General features: G+C 37.9%; 1 protein-coding gene across 2 annotated transcripts in view; it reads left to right on the forward strand.

The window, feature by feature from the left end:
* The window catches only part of SPG11 (SPG11 vesicle trafficking associated, spatacsin), an 88,302-nt gene that overhangs the window by 1,238 nt on the left and 73,135 nt on the right, over window positions 1-13,929 (forward strand). The window contains exons 2-6 of one of the 2 annotated variants that reach the window (XM_003987209.6): window positions 1,522-1,706; window positions 2,693-2,917; window positions 4,337-4,538; window positions 12,138-12,275; window positions 12,477-12,925. In XM_003987209.6, the coding sequence (XP_003987258.3) occupies window positions 1,522-1,706; window positions 2,693-2,917; window positions 4,337-4,538; window positions 12,138-12,275; window positions 12,477-12,925 (1,199 nt within the window). The remainder of the gene's footprint in view (window positions 1-1,521; window positions 1,707-2,692; window positions 2,918-4,336; window positions 4,539-12,137; window positions 12,276-12,476; window positions 12,926-13,929) is intronic. The other variant, XM_045059405.1, reaches the window with a different exon arrangement.

Below are 13,929 nucleotides of genomic sequence, written 5' to 3' on the forward strand. Positions count from 1 at the left end.
GTAGAGATATGTTTGTTAAAAAAGCAACTGGTTTACTCGGTTTGGTATTTGTATTTTTTACTCCTGATTTCTAGCTGATAGGAAGAACAATCTCTCCATAACGGAAGTTAGTTTATTCAACTGCGTTAAGTACCTATGGTCACAGTCCCCTAAAGAAAGGAATGAGAGAAAAGCCGAACTCTTTAGGTGTTTGAGACTTAACAGAAGATAAGGCATGCACACATGAAATGAAGGCATTTGTAAACTGCATGAAATTACTAGAAGGAAGAAGGATTAAGAGGGATTTATTTTTTATTTGAATTGAATTTTAATTCAAGTACTTCATAGGGTAAAAAATAAAGATAAATCTATAGTATTCAGGGCTTACTAATCTCAAAGTGTATATGGCCTTTTTTATATGTTGAAATCACTGTACATTCTATAGTTATTTTTATTTAACATTTCCTGTCTTTTCATGTGACAGTATAGTCCATATGCTACTGATGTTAATGGTGTTACTGTATTCTTCCTTTTAAATATATCTTAATTTAATATTTTTTATATTTGACCATTCCTATTGTTTTCCATATTTTCAGTGTAAACAGTCAGGAAATGAGTGTTCCTGAAAAATCATCAGTCCAGGTATAAAGATAGAAATATAAAATGTGTCAATATTTTTCTTTAATAAGGACAAAAAAACATCTGATTTTTTTTTAAGAAATAAAATTTAACTACTTCTGTATATAAAAAAGATTTTTTTGAATGATAAAGCTTTATCAGCATGGTAGCCTCCTGCCATTCCATTGTTTTTACAGTTGGGTCCTTTTATTTTTTTAATTTAGTTTGAAGCTGTCGCATCATTCATTATTCTCTTTCCATCATTACACTGCTGTAAAACTTCTGTAACTGTGCTGTCTAGCATGGTAGCCATTAGCTACATGTGACTTAGTGAATTTTAAAAATGTCCTCAGTTGCACTATTCACATTTCAACTGTTCAGTAGTCACATGTGGCTGTTAGCTACTGTATTGGACAGTGCAGATGTATAGAATAGTTCTGACCAACAGAATGGAAAGTTCTCTTTGTCAGGGCTATTCTATAATATACCATCTTCGAGTCTTCATAGTCTATAAATACTAACAGTCCCTTTTTAAGTCATCGAAAACATTTAAGTTAGCAAAACCTACTTTAAGTTTGAGCATCACCTCTTATAAAAAGTATACATATTTGGTTGCTGAAACTTATCCTTGTGACTGTTCCTTTAAACATTTCATCAGACAGGATTTAGGAAGATAATTCATCATTTATTGCTCCATGTCCCCTTTCACCAGTCACTCCTATATTGTTAGCCTGAAGGGGGCTCAGGTAGAAGAGGGGCAAAGTCCCAGAGCAATTTACATTCCCTTAAAGCCAGTATAGGACTAATGCTACTACTCCATGAATTAAAGAATTGTTCTTTACTCATTCTGCCCTTCTACCCTCACCATTGTGGGTAAATATTACTGTGGATAATAGAATATAATAATCTATGCTTTTTCCTTAGCTTTGTATGGGACCAGTCTCATAAGAGCAGCTCACCAACAGACAAGCCCAAACTGCTTGCTCTTAGTGAGAATTATGAACTGTTTATCTATGAATTTAATTTGAAAGATGGAAGATGCGATGCAACCATTTTGTATAGCTGTAGTGAGGAGACATTGCAAAAGCTCATTGAAGATCAAAATATCAGTAAGTATTTACAGGTGGTCAGTCTGTGACATCACTGTGAAATCTTATATATTCCAGGAAAACTTCTTATAGAGATGAAATCAGGGAGGGAGATTTGCCTTGTTAAGTGCAGTAGCCACTACCCACATGAGGCTTTTGAGCATTTGAAGTGTGGTTAATGTGAATTAAGATGTCCTCTAAGTGTTAAATACGTTCCAGGTTTTGCAGGCTTAGGATCAGAAAGTAAAATATCTCATTCATAGTTTTTGGTATTCATTACACGTTGAAATGCTATTTTGGATATTATGGGGTAAGTAATATATAAAAATTAGTTTCACCTGATTTTTTTTTTTTTTTTTGGTGCAACTAGAAAATTTAAAATTCCTTGTGCAGTTCGCATTTGTGGCTGATATATTTCTATTGGATAGTGCTGATCGAGACTGGTTACCCAGCTGTTTACTTTATTTCATCCTGAAGGCTGCAGAGAGCAGAAATGAAGCATTCAGGCTTTATATTTAAGCAGTAGCATACTTGACACACTTGATTTTAAGGTTCCTTCTTTTTCTTTTTTAGATTTTTTTATTTTTAAGTAATCTCTACACCCAATGTGGGGCTCGAACTTACAATGGAAGAGCCACATGCTCTAGTAGCTGAGCCAGACAGGTGCTCCCCATCTTGTTAAAAAAAAAAAAAAAAATCTGTGATCTTGTGAGGTTCCCAGGATAAGTAGGGTTTTTTTTGTTTTTGTTTTCTTTAATCTTCTTGTGTACTGTCAGACTCGGACCATAAACAGAAGGAACAGAGATAATGTAGGCTACCTTTATTCATCCCCTTACCTACCTACCAGTGACCACTTGATTAGGTGGGTGTGAGCAATAACGGCCTAGAGTCGGACTAAGTGCTATTTCTTCTTCATTTGATCTGTTTATGATATGTTTACAAGATCAAAATTGCCAACTGTAAAATTGTTACCAGTGAGTTTGAAATACTATGCTTTTGTTTCCTAGGTGTTTCCATATTGTCTTTGAGAATTCTGTCATTTCACGATAACACTTCACTATTGCTCATCAACAAATGTATCATCGTACACCTTATATTTCCTGAAAGAGATGCTGAGGTTGGAGTATGCAGCTGTTTTACATTACCCTTGCCTGCACAGGCAGTGGACAGGATTATTGACACGCAGCTCTGCAGAGGAATTCTCTTTGTTTTGAGTAGTTTAGGCTGGATCTGTATCCTTGGCAGTAAAGAGGTGGATGTGCAGGAGAGGAGAATGCCTTAAAGGATGAGCCTTTTTTAGACTTTTAGTTTTAGGGACTGGTATATAAGTAGAATTGTTAGATTTTCAGTATAATTCAGGGAAAAAGATCTTTATGAACTTGAAATACTCAACTATATTGTTTTGTATTCCATTCAAATATTTTTTAGTATATACATTTTTTTCCATAGTCATAATATTCCAACTTGTGTTCTTTTTAAATTATATATGCTCTGTATTACCCATTTATCCAAAACATGCTTATTAAATATCTACTATGTGCTTATTCCAGAAAGGATTTAGAAGGCTGCTTATGATGTGATGCATACATTTTCATATATGAATATAATCTCCTTATATGATGATTCCATCATATTAGTGAATCATATGGTTTGCTTAACTACTTTTAATTTGGTTTTGGAAACATTACAGTTTTTGTTTCCAGCAGATCTGTAGATCAGATCATCAGCAAAATTGTTTTGAAGACTTGAAAAATGACCCCTTATATGATTTTGGAACTTTTATTTCTGAATTAAAGGGATGGTTTGTCTATTTTAGATATAAAATAGCCTTTATTAAAATTTCTTTTGTAAAAACGTCGAAGTGTTGCATTAACTTCATCTTTGTTGCTGGATTATAGAGTGGTGCTGTCCAGCATGGTAGGCACTAGGCTTATATGGCTGTTGTGCACTTGAAATTGGCTAGTGTGATTGAGAAACTGAATTCCTAATTTTACTTAATTATTTTAAATTTGAAAGCTGATACTTGATTCAGTTATTGGAGAACTTTTAAGTATATCTAAGTTCTCAAATGTGAATTTTAGGAAGTTTAAATACAGATCAGATATTTCCAATGGAAATTTAGTGTCTAAACTGTGGTTTGCTGTAAGTGTAAAATACCAGATTTTGAACACTTATATGAAAAGGTGTAAAATATCCCAATTTTTTATGTAAATTACCTGTTGAGATGGTAATATTTTGGATATATTGGGCTAAATAAAATGTATTACTAACATTAATTTCACTGGTTTCTTTTTACTTATTTAATAGGGCTACTAGAAAATTTGCAATGACAAATATGGCTCACATTCCATTTCTCTTGGAAAGCACTGTTGTAGAACAATAGTGGGAAATATTAGCAGTGTATCAGAGCCTGTCACAGAGTGGATTTTCAGCAAGTATTGCTGAATGAACTCTGTATCAGGTTGTTTATTGGGCCACCAACTTCACATTCAGCTGGTTACTGTGATGAGGGCTGCCTCAAGTGTCCACTCTTCCTTTTGTTACTATACCCATAAGGTTGCAGCAATGAAGTCCATAAGCTCCATCCCATCCTGTATTTTAAGTGTTGGGGCATACTTAAGACTGGCATTTTCTTTAACTCTAACTCAAAGACATTTTTGACACTGTGGATGGTAGACATGTAGCTCATGTGGATTTAGCACTTCACCAAGAAGATATGTGTGATGAGCAGCAACAGGAGCCAGCCAAGGTTTCTTCATTTACTTCGCTGAAAGTGTCTCAAGACCTAGATGTTGTGGTGATTATCAGCTCTTCCAACTCTGCAATTGCTCTTAACTTAAATTTGTATTTCAGGTATGTAAATTACTGCCGTCTCTAAGTTGAGGTAAATAAAGCCTTAAGAGGTTAAAAAGTACTTGTTAGGGGGCAGCTGGGTGACTTAGTTGAGCATTGGACTCTTGATTTCTACTTGGATCACTACCCTAGGGTCGTGGGATCCATGCTGAGCTTAGAGCCTGCTTGAGGTTCTCTCTCTCCCTCTGCCCCTCTCCCCCACTCACACTTTCTCTCTTTAAAATAAAATAAAAACGTTTAATTTAAAAAATGTACTTGCTAGCTTTTTTTTTTTTTTTCCTAAGAGAGCAAGTGGGGGAGGGGCAGAGAATCTCAAGCAGGCTCCATGCTAGGGTGGAGTCTGATTCAGAGCTTGATCTCAGGAGAGTGAGATCATGACCTGAGCGGAAATCAAGAGTTGGACACTTAACTGACTGAGCCACCCAGGTGCCCCTTGTTAGCTTTTTTAAAAACCAGTTTAATTTCTCTATTCAGCTAGTTCATGTTCTAGCAACTACATAGGTTGTTACTGTAAAATTGTGCAAATGATCATTGGCTACCTTTATATCAAGATTTTGATTTTGATTTATATATGTTTTAGATATAGCTTATGTAAGTTACAAAGTAATCAAGCACTGTTTTAAAAATAAGTACATAATGTATAGTATAGCACAGTTGACTATTACACATTATTTATTCCTTGCCCTACATTAAAGTAGAAGAAAAATGGAATTTACCCTGTTTCAGAATTGCTTCTTATGTGGCTTAGGTTCCTGGAGCCTTGGGGATTACTTTTCTCTTAAAGAACTTTGATAATATATATTAAGGTAGCTTTCTCCAGCTAAGTACTTCCTCAGCTGTTTCCCTTGAAGGACCCACCCCAGTTACTGTCTAAATATATTAGTAAAAATTGAAGGCTTATTTGTGTTACTTTTAGATTTAGATATTTAAGTTGCTTCTGATTTTGTAATGTTTGAGAGAGGTATGATGTGAGAGGCATATGTAAATACCCCAACCTGTACATTGCAACTTATCTAAAAGTAGGCTAGTCCGTATTTATGACTTGTGGCCTTCAGGGCCATTCAAAACCATTAGGATTTTTGGTCCTAACTTAATATGAATGAGATAAACAAATCCTTGAGTAATTGGGAAGGCACTTTGATGGGTTTTATTGCCTATCGTTTGGATCACAAGAAAGGATAAATTCATTTTCACATACCTACCGAACCTCTTCCTACTGTGTTTTTTTTCTTTTGTTTTAAATGGCTTTGACCTTAAAAAAGAAAAAAAAATCTTTGAATAAAGATGATTTGCACTTTCTCAGATCATATGCTTGTTTACAATAGGCCATTTTTACTGACTAAAACATACCCTGGTATGTAGAATTACGTTCTAATCTACCTTGGAAAATAATTTGATAGATGAAGAGGAGGGAAAGCCTACTCAGCCACTCTGATCCTTGAGTATAGGGAACATTCCTGTGGATGTTTTTTGTTTTGTTTTTGTTTTAAGTTGATTTATTTATTTAGAGAGCAAAAGTGGGGAGGGCAGAGAGAGAGGAGAGAGAGAATCCTAAGCAGGCTCTGCACTGTCAGCTCAGTCAGTCCCACCAACTGTGAGATAAAGACCTGAGCGAAAAATCAGTTGCTTAACCGACTGAGCCACCCGGGTGCCCCCCTGTGGATGTTTTGGTAACACTTCAAGAGAACTCTGAAGACTGCACCATGCACATTGTTTGAACAAATTGCATTTGAACTCAGCTACTGTTAACATCACCCAAAGAGAGCTGGTGTTTGCTTACCAGTAAATTTAGGAATCTAAATGAATGATCTCTATTTACTAATTACATGAATGCTCTTTAATTAGTATAATTTCTGGAATAGACTGTATTTTCTTGTTTTTTTAACTTTTATTAAATGTTTTATTACTTTTTCTTAACATTTATTTTTGAGAGAGAGAGCACAAGTGGGGAAGGGGGTGCAGGGAGAGAGGGAGACACAGAATCTGAAGCAGGCTCAAGGCTATGAGCTGTCAGGACACAGCCCGATACAGGGCTTGAACTCATATAAGTTGTGAAACCATGACCTGAGCTGAAATCAGACGCCTAACCGACTGAGCCACCCAGGCATCCCTAAATTTTTTTTTTAATTTTTATTATATTTTTTGAAAGAGAACTCGCAAGCAGAGGAGGGGCAGAGAGCAAAGGAGACAGAGGATCCAAAGTGGGTTCTGCTCTGACAGCAGAGAGCTTGAACTCATGATCAGTGAGATCATGATCTGAGCCCAAGTCAGACACTTAACTGACTGAGCCACCCAGAAACCCCTGCATATTTTTTTAAATTTTTATTTTTTTAAATTTATATCCAAGTTAGTTAGCATATAGTGCAACGATGATTTCAGGAGTGGATTCCTTAATGCCCCTTACCCATTTAGCCCATCCTGCCTCCACAACCCCTCCGGTAACCCTCTGTTCTCCATATTTAAGAATCTCTTATGTTTTTGTCCCCTCCCTGTTTGTATATTATTTTTGCTTCCCTTACCTGATGTTCATCTGTTTTGTATCTTAAAGTCCTCATATGAGTGAAGTCATACGATATTTGTCTTTCTCTGACTGACTGATTTCGCTTAGCATAATACCCTCTAGTTCTATCCACGTAGTTGCAAATTGCAGGATTCCATTCTTTTTGATTGCCAAGTAATACTCTGTGTGTGTGTGTGTGTGTGTGTGTGTGTGTGTGTGTGTGTGTACACCACATCTTTATCCATTCATCCATTGATGGACATTTGGGCTCTTGCCATACTTCAGCTCTTGTTGATAGTGCTGCTATAAACATGGGGGTGCATGTGCCCCTTTGAAACAGCATACCCATATCCCTTGGATAAATACCTAGTAGTGCAATTGCTGAGTTGTAGGGTAGTTCTATTTTTAATTTTTTGAGGAACCTCCATACTGTTTTCCAGAGTGGCTGCACTAGTTTGCATTCCCACCAGCAGTGCAAAAGAGACCCTCTTTCTCCGCATCCTCGTCATCTGTTGTTGCCTGAGTTGTTACTGTTAGACATTCTGACAGGTGTGAGGTGGTATCTCATTGTGGTTTTGATTTGTATTTCCCTGATGATGAGTGATGAGCATTTTTTCCTGTGTCAGTTGGCCATCTGGATGTCTTCTTTAGAGAAGTGTCTATTCATGTCTTTTGCCCATTTCTTCACTGGATGATTTGTTTTTTGGGTGTTGAGTTTGATAAGTTCTTTTTAGATTTTGGATACTAACCATTTATCTGATATGTCGTTTGCAAATATATTCTCCCATTCTGTCGGTTGCCTTTTAGTTTTGCTGATTGTTTCCTTTGCTGTTTAGAAGCCTTTTATTTTGATGAGGTCCCAATAGTTCATTTTGCTTTTGTGTCCTTTGCCTCTGGAGATGTGTTGAGTAAGAAGTTGCTGCAGCCAAGGGCAAAGAGGTTTTTGCCTGCTTTCTCCTCAAGGATTTTGATGGCTTCCTGTCTTAGGTTTAGGTCTTTCATCCATTTTGAGTTTATTTTTGTGTGTGGTGTAAGAAAGTGGTCCAGGTTCATTTTTCTACATGTCGCTATCCAGTTTTCCCAGCACCAACTGCTGAAGAGACAGTCTTTATTCCATTGGATATCCTTTCCTGCTTTGTCAAAGATTAGTTGGCTATGCGTTTGTGGGTCTGTTTCTGGGTTCTCTATTCTGTTCCATTGATCTGAGTGTCTGTTCTTGTGCCAGTACCATACTGTCTTGATGATTACAGCTTTGTAATACAGTTTGAAGTCCAGGATTGTGATGCCTCCTGCTTTGGTTTTCTTTTTCAAGAGCTTTGACTATTCAGGGTTTTTCTGGCTCCATGCAAATTTTAGGATTGTTTGTTCTAGTTCTGTGAAGAATGCTGGTGTTATTTTGAAAGGTATTGCATTGAATGTGTAGATTGCTTTGGGTAGTATTGACATTTTAACAATATTTGTTCTTCCTATCCAGGAGCATGGAATCTTTTTCCATTTTTTTGTGTCTTCTTCAATTTCTTTCATAAGCTTTCTATAGTTTTCAGTGTATAGATTTTTTACCTCTTTAGATATATTCCTAGGTATTTTATGGTTTTGGTGCAATTGTAAATGGGATTAATTCCTTGATTTCTCTGTCACTTCATTATTGGTATATAGGAATGCAACCGATTTCTGTGCATTGATTTTATATCCTGCCACTTTGCCGAATTCATGGATCAGTTCTAGCAGTTTTTTGGTAGAATGTTTTGAATTTTCCGTATAGAGTATCATGTCATCTGCAAGAGTGGAAGTTTGACCTCCTCCTGCCTGATTTGGATACCTTTTATTTCTTTGTGTTGTCTGATTGCTGAGGCTAAGACTTCCTGTACTATGTTGAATAACAGCGGCAAGAGTGGACATCCCTGTTTTGTTCCTGACCTTAGGAGGAAAGCTCTCAGTTTTTCTGCATATTTTATTTTCTAAGTGTGCTCTGAAGTTTATTTTTTATTTTATTTTACTTTAAAGTTTATTTATTTATTTAGAGAGAGAGAAAGAGTGTGAGTAGGGGAGGGGCAGAGAGAGAGGGAGAAAAAGAATCCCAAGCAAGCTCCATGCTGTCAGCTCAGAGCCTGTCTTGGAGCTCTAGTTCACAACCGTGAGGTCATGACCTGAGCTGATGTCAAGAGTCAGACGCCCCTGTGCTCTGAAGTTTAAAAGTGTTTTTATCTTTCCTGACTCCTAGTTCTAGCTCTTCTTTCCCCCTGATACAGAATGTCGGTTTCTCCTTTTCATTTTATCCTTTGAGATCTACCTCTCTCATGAAGCCTTTACTTACTAAAACCCCTTCGACTTGTAATTTTATATTCATTTTATAATTTTTCTCCCCTGTGGACTTCTGTAACACTTTTGCTTTGAACTACAGTTTAGCACTTAGTTATGTAGTCTTGTATTATTTCTCTAATTTTTTCATGTTTTCTGTAGAGTTTGTAAGCAAGTTGAGGACCCAAACTCAGGGTCTGTTCTTTCAGTTCATTGTCAGTGACTTTGCTTCCAATACTCTTACCCTGGCTTTGTCTTTGTGTGAAACCGTTCCTCCCTCAAACCACTACCTGCACTTCTCACTCCCTGACCACAGCTTCCCAAATTTTCTGTGTCACTTACTCAAGTACCCCCACTTTACTTGTCCTCTGACCTCATTGGAATTTCCAGTTCGTTGACTTTTCACTCTCTAGCCTCCTCCTGTCTTTACTCCCTCCCACTCCTTTCCCTTCTCAGCATAGATTCTGTGACTCATCATTTCAATCACTTTTTTTTGTATGTGCCCTGAACTCTTGCTCCTCTCTGTGGTAGCACTTGGTCTGACAAAATCTTTTTTTTTTTTCTTTTTTTTTCTTTTTCACTCTGCCTTCTCTGTCCCTGCCCCCAAGCAACCAGGCACTTGTGAGAAAACCACAAAGGAAAATTGATACCACTGTTGAGTTCACATTTGCTGCCTTCAATGGTCTCTCAGTATTGTCTGGAAATTTTACAATGATTTTTCATGAGCCCATCTTTTTATAACAGTGTTTTTAAACCTCCATTTTCCCCAAACCTCTGCTCATCTCTTTATCCCCAAGTCTTCTTAGGTAACTTTGTCTCCTACTCTATAGTGGAAGTAGAATCCATCTAATGAGAACTCCCTCAGTTTCTCACATTCAATTACAAACCTACTTTCCTGTGCCCATCTCCTCATCTTCCCTCCTGTTAAAACAGATTCCCCTCCTTCCATGAAGGCCTCTGTGCTCTGTGCTCCAGATCCCATTTTTTTCCTTCTTTCTCAGGGACCATTTTCCATTTGCTTTCTTTTTTATTTCTCCAACCTCTTTTTGTTTGTTTGTTTGTTTCATTTTTGAGAGAGAGAACATGAGGAGGGGAAAAGAGAGAGGGTGAGGGGAGAGAGAGAGAATCTCAAGCAGGCTCCACACTGCTAGCACAGAGCCCGATGTGGGGCTCTAACCCACGAACCATTAGATCATGACCTGAGCTGAAATCAAGAGTCGGACACTTAACCAACTGAACCACCCAGGTGCCCCTCCAAACTCTTTTAAGCATTAGATGTATATCTAATTAGTCACCAGATCCTAATCATTCTACCTCCTAAGTGTTGCTTGAATCTGTCTACTACTCTAAACTCTGTTATTATTCTCACCCATGTCACTGTCATCACTTACCTGAACTAAGGTAAGGTAATGGTTTGTAATTGGTCTCCCCATGTCTGCTTTTACCCCATCAACTTCATGCTCTGTAAAGTAGCCAGAGTGATGGGTTAAAATGCATATCTTCTCAGAGAAACAGCCAGATATTAACACCTGGGGACAAGGTATCCACCTTTCATTTGGGGGGATGGGAAACTGCCTTTTCCATGCATCATCTTTTCTCCCTGTCCCCTGCCTTTTCTAGCTTTTTAAAAATCAATCCTTGATGTTAACATATTATCTTCAAATTGTTGAAAGGGTTAATAGCAGTGTAAGTGCTCAAGCTTTAAGTGCCACTCTTTCTCCCCCAGGTACTCTTCTATATCTGATCATACTGCTTTTCTTATTTAAAACCCTTACTTAGCTTCCCTACCCCACAAGATAAACTAAAAATCCTTAGTAGCCCATAGAGTCTTGCACCATCTGTCTCCTGCCAACCTCTCCAGTCTCATCTCAGGCCACCTTGCTTCTCATTCACTATGCTTTAGCTACCTTTGCCTTTTTTTTTTGTTTCTCAAAACAAAAAGAAAAACCCTCTTTCTGCAGATACTCTTCCACCTACACCTGCACTTACATTTTGTCTTTCTAGTTGGTATGCATTCCCCTGATCTCAGCCTAAATCTTACTTTGTGGTGACAGTATCGTGAACGGTTAAAAGCCTGGGCTTTATGGTCACATTGACCTGGTTACAGCTCCACTGTTTCTCTGGGCCTTTGTTTCCATATCTATAAAATGGGGGTATGTTTACCTCATAGGGTTTTTGAAAGGCTTAGTTTATATAAAGTTTTATGGGCACTTGGGTGACTCAGTCAGTTAAATGTCTTCACGGCTTCTGGGCTCAAGCCCCATGTTGGGCTCTGTGCTGACAGCTCAGAGCCTGGAGCCTGCTTCGGATTCTGTGTCTCCTTCTCCCTCTGCCCCTCCCCCCTCGCGCTCTGTCTCTCTCTCTCAAAAATAAACAAAGTATTTTAAAGTTTTAATCACAACATCTGCATTATCATAGATAGTAAGTGTTCTTATTTCTTTATAAAGTTAACTGCCTATAAATGTCCAATTATTTTTTCTTGATTGAGATATAATCGGCACGCAACATTGTATTAGTTTCAGGTGTACAACATAATGATTCAATATATGTATATGTTGTGAAGTGAGCACCACAATAAATCTAGTTAACTTCCATTACCACACATGGTTACAAATGGGTCAAATTCTTAGGGCTGACTTTATCATTCTGCTATAAACAATGGAGAGAAGGAGTCCTGTTCAAAAAACCTGTCTATACTGTTCCTTCTATGTGACACCCCCTTCTCCTCAATATTTAACAGTAGTAACACAGATTTGGATTCAATCATCATTGTTGACCATGGCTATCATTTTAAAATGTAGGCAACACCCAGGACACCTACTATGTGAAAGAACTCAAGAAGACATGCCTGTTGAAGGCCCTAAGGGGATAGATGAAGATGATCCTGTTAATTCTGACTACAACATGAAACTGACCAAGTTTTCCTTTCAAGTTGATAGGTACAGAAACTTCCCTCTTGGGTTTACTTTATTCCTTTTTTTTTTTTTTTTTTTTTTTTTTTTTTGTCATACTCTACCTTTTTACTAAAGGGCTTTACAGAAGTAAACACTTTTTTTTTTTTTAATGCATCTTCTTCATGATACAGTGTTTTATGTAGTGCCTTTCACGGTAACAGGTGTGAGTTCTACCCTGTCTTCCAGGTCTTGGAAAGCCCAGCTATCATCATTGAATGAAACAATAAAGAGTTCCAACCTGGAGGTTTCCTATTGTGCTCCGTGGTTCCAGAATATTTTGCATTTGGAGTCTCCTGAATCTGGTAACCCCAGTACCAGTATGCCAGGCTGGGCCTTCATTCCACCAGACATAATGCACAACCAGTATAATTTTCCACAGAAAGATCATGCCAAGACCAGGGATCCAGGAAGATCATGGAAAACAATGCACATTCATGAACAAGAGGAACCTATTGAGCTTAAATGTATGTCTGTGACAGGATTCAGTGCACTGTTTACTTGGGCAGTGGAAAGGACGGGCTGCACCATTGTCCTTTGGGATTTGGAGACCCAGGGCCTGCAGTGCTTTTCCCTTGGCCAAAAGTGTATTCCTATAGACAGTTGTGGAGACCAGCAACTCTGCCTTGTTTTGACAGGTGAGAATAACTCGTGTTAGGTTGAAACGCATTGCTAAGAGGTGTGCTTGCTTTTTTAAAAAAATTTTTTAATGTTTATTTGTTTTTGAGAGAGAGCGAGTGAGCATGAGCGGGGGAGGGGCAGAGAGAGTGGGAAACACAGAATCTGAAGCAGGCTCCAGGCTCTGAGCTGTCAGCAGAGTCCGATGCGGGGCTTGAACCCATGGACTACGAGATTATGACCTGAGCCGAAGTTGGACGCTCAACCGACTGAGCCACCCAGGCGCCCTGAGAGGTGTGCTTTCTTAACATATTTTACTTCTGCTCAGGTGATGTTAGTGCCTACATTGTCCTCTAAGTGGTAGTCTTTCATGGGGAAACTTGGTGTTACTCTTGGTACTGTTGTCTCATCTATTTGATTTTTAATTAAGGTTATTTTTGCTCAGCTCAATGCTCTGACGCTAAAGTCAGAGAAGTGTCAGAGTAGTAAAGGTTGGTTTTATCCCAGGGAGTCTCCTCTTGACTTGTCTGTGCAAGCAACAGTAGTAAGCTGGCTGCTTCTGGGCCATATATATGTGCACCGCAGATTCATTCTATTGGGCTTGCACTATCTAGGCTTTTAAAGAAGACTGTATTATAAACATATAAAGTTAGAGGATTTCTAGCTGTTATTGAAAAATTATTAGATCTGGCAACACTAGCCCTGCATTCCTCCGTAGTAATTTATGGGTTGAGGCTGAATTTTGGTTCTCTTAGATGGGCTGTTTTCTTGTTAGTTTTGTCTTGTACTTGTCTCACTACCCGTTTGGTATTTCTCAGTCAGCAGTTATGCCATAACCTCCTACAAAGCTATTGAGTGATGCAATTGAACTATGTGTGTTTTTTTTTTTTTAATACCCCAGATTTGGAAATCCTATATTTCTGTGTGTCAAGAGCGTGCTATTGGTTTTACCTTAGTGAATCAGATATATGACATCTCTGTAAATAGTTAAAAATTCCAGGCATTGATTGTGTGGATAATGTAA

Source organism: Felis catus, chromosome B3, assembly GCF_018350175.1.
Source record: "Felis catus isolate Fca126 chromosome B3, F.catus_Fca126_mat1.0, whole genome shotgun sequence".
Classification (NCBI taxonomy): domain Eukaryota; kingdom Metazoa; phylum Chordata; class Mammalia; order Carnivora; family Felidae; genus Felis; species Felis catus.